Source organism: Sinocyclocheilus rhinocerous, unplaced genomic scaffold, assembly GCF_001515625.1.
Source record: "Sinocyclocheilus rhinocerous isolate Xijiao unplaced genomic scaffold, SAMN03320098_v1.1 scaffold693, whole genome shotgun sequence".
Taxonomy (NCBI): Eukaryota; Metazoa; Chordata; class Actinopteri; order Cypriniformes; family Cyprinidae; genus Sinocyclocheilus; species Sinocyclocheilus rhinocerous.
In genome coordinates, this window is record NW_015654933.1 from 131,353 (window position 1) to 132,944 (window position 1,592).

A 1,592-nucleotide genomic window follows, 5' to 3' on the forward strand; every position below is an offset into this window, starting at 1 on the left:
TTTTACTGATAACGGTAATTAGACAATATTTTGCTGAGTGTGTTATTGTGCTGGTATCTTAAGGACCACCGTACACAGCTGACTCCTAAAGTTTCTGATATTTATTCTTCATATTCTATGTGGTGATCAGTTCACAGCAGCAATAGAAATTAATCTTTTCCAATAAGTTTAAATTGATTTTTACCTTTTATGCGCATTTTTACCTTTATAAAGCCATTTTTTCTAAAAGTGTCCATTATCTTTTGAGTCAAATTCTAACATTTAATCAGTGAATTAGAATAAGACATTTGGGCTGTTACCAAGCAAATGAAATCCGTATCAATAAAATTAATCTTTGCAATGCAGAGGAAACACAGAAGCTGCATCTGAAGTGGCATTTAGATGTATTTACACACTGTTGTTTAGTGCAGAACATGAATGCATTTAACCTGCAATTGCAAATGCATAAATAATGTTTTGATATATTAAACATTAAACGTTGAAAACTGCTATTTGAAATTATTTAAAAAGATACTTTAAATGTGAAATTAAAACCACCAGTAGGTGGCAGCAAGTCACGGTTTATAAGTGAATCATTGCAATTGAACCGAATCATTTAAACGGTTGATTCATTCAGGAACGAAACATCGTCATGTTGCTCAGAGACACAAAACAGTGCTGTGGCTGTGTTTGGAATTATTTTTGTTGTCGAAATAGAGCAAAAACAGCCAATGTGGTGTATAAAATATAAGTCTCTTAATTAACTTCTTGTTTTTTGATCTGTTGTAAAAAAATCTAAATTACATAATTTAATGAGAAAAAACGGCACTCTTTGTGTGATATTGATTAACTATATGAAATGATATAAATATATAAATTTTCTGCCCCCATGTCTTGAATTTGTGATCATTCTAAATGTATTTTAATATGAATGACATGACATGATTTAGACTGAATCATGCAGTGAAAGAACTCACTCTAAATGCGCACTAATCTAGACTTCATGTAATGTAAACGTGCGCTCTGTAGGGGTGTTTTGTTTGGTTTTTGCAAAATACTCGATAATGTCAAATCGCACATCGTTACAACAACAATTACGATATTATCGCAGACGATATATATCGCACACCCCTATCATGTAATGTAAACGTGCGCTCTGTAGGGGTGTTTTGTTTGGTTTTTGCAAAATACTCGATAATGTCAAATCGCACATCGTTACAACAACAATTATGTTATTATCGCAGACGATATATCGCACACCCCTAGTGCCAGTGCAATTAAATCCATTATATCCAGTGCAGTGCATTCAAGTGATCTCTGTGTGTGTGTTTGCAGCTGGTGATCACAGCGCTGAAGACTCATAAATATGACAAGAGCATTCAGGTGACGGGCAGCGCCGCTCTGTTTTACCTCACCAACACCGAGTATCGCAGCGACCAGAGCGTCCGTCTGCGCAGACAGGTCATACAGGTGGTGCTCAACGGCATGGAGCATTACCAGGAGGTGACGGTGAGTTCAACACACACACTCACACTCACACACACACGCACTCACACACGCACTCACTCACACACACACACTCACACTCACACTCACACTCACACTCACACACA

At 36.7% G+C, this 1,592-nt stretch overlaps 1 protein-coding gene across 1 annotated transcript in view; it reads left to right on the plus strand.

The window, feature by feature from the left end:
* Positions 1-1,592, plus strand: part of zer1 (zyg-11 related, cell cycle regulator) — a 32,509-nt gene that overhangs the window by 23,523 nt on the left and 7,394 nt on the right. Inside the window, exon 9 of the mRNA XM_016524572.1 lies at positions 1,315-1,488. Coding sequence (XP_016380058.1) covers positions 1,315-1,488 — 174 coding nt within the window. The remainder of the gene's footprint in view (positions 1-1,314; positions 1,489-1,592) is intronic.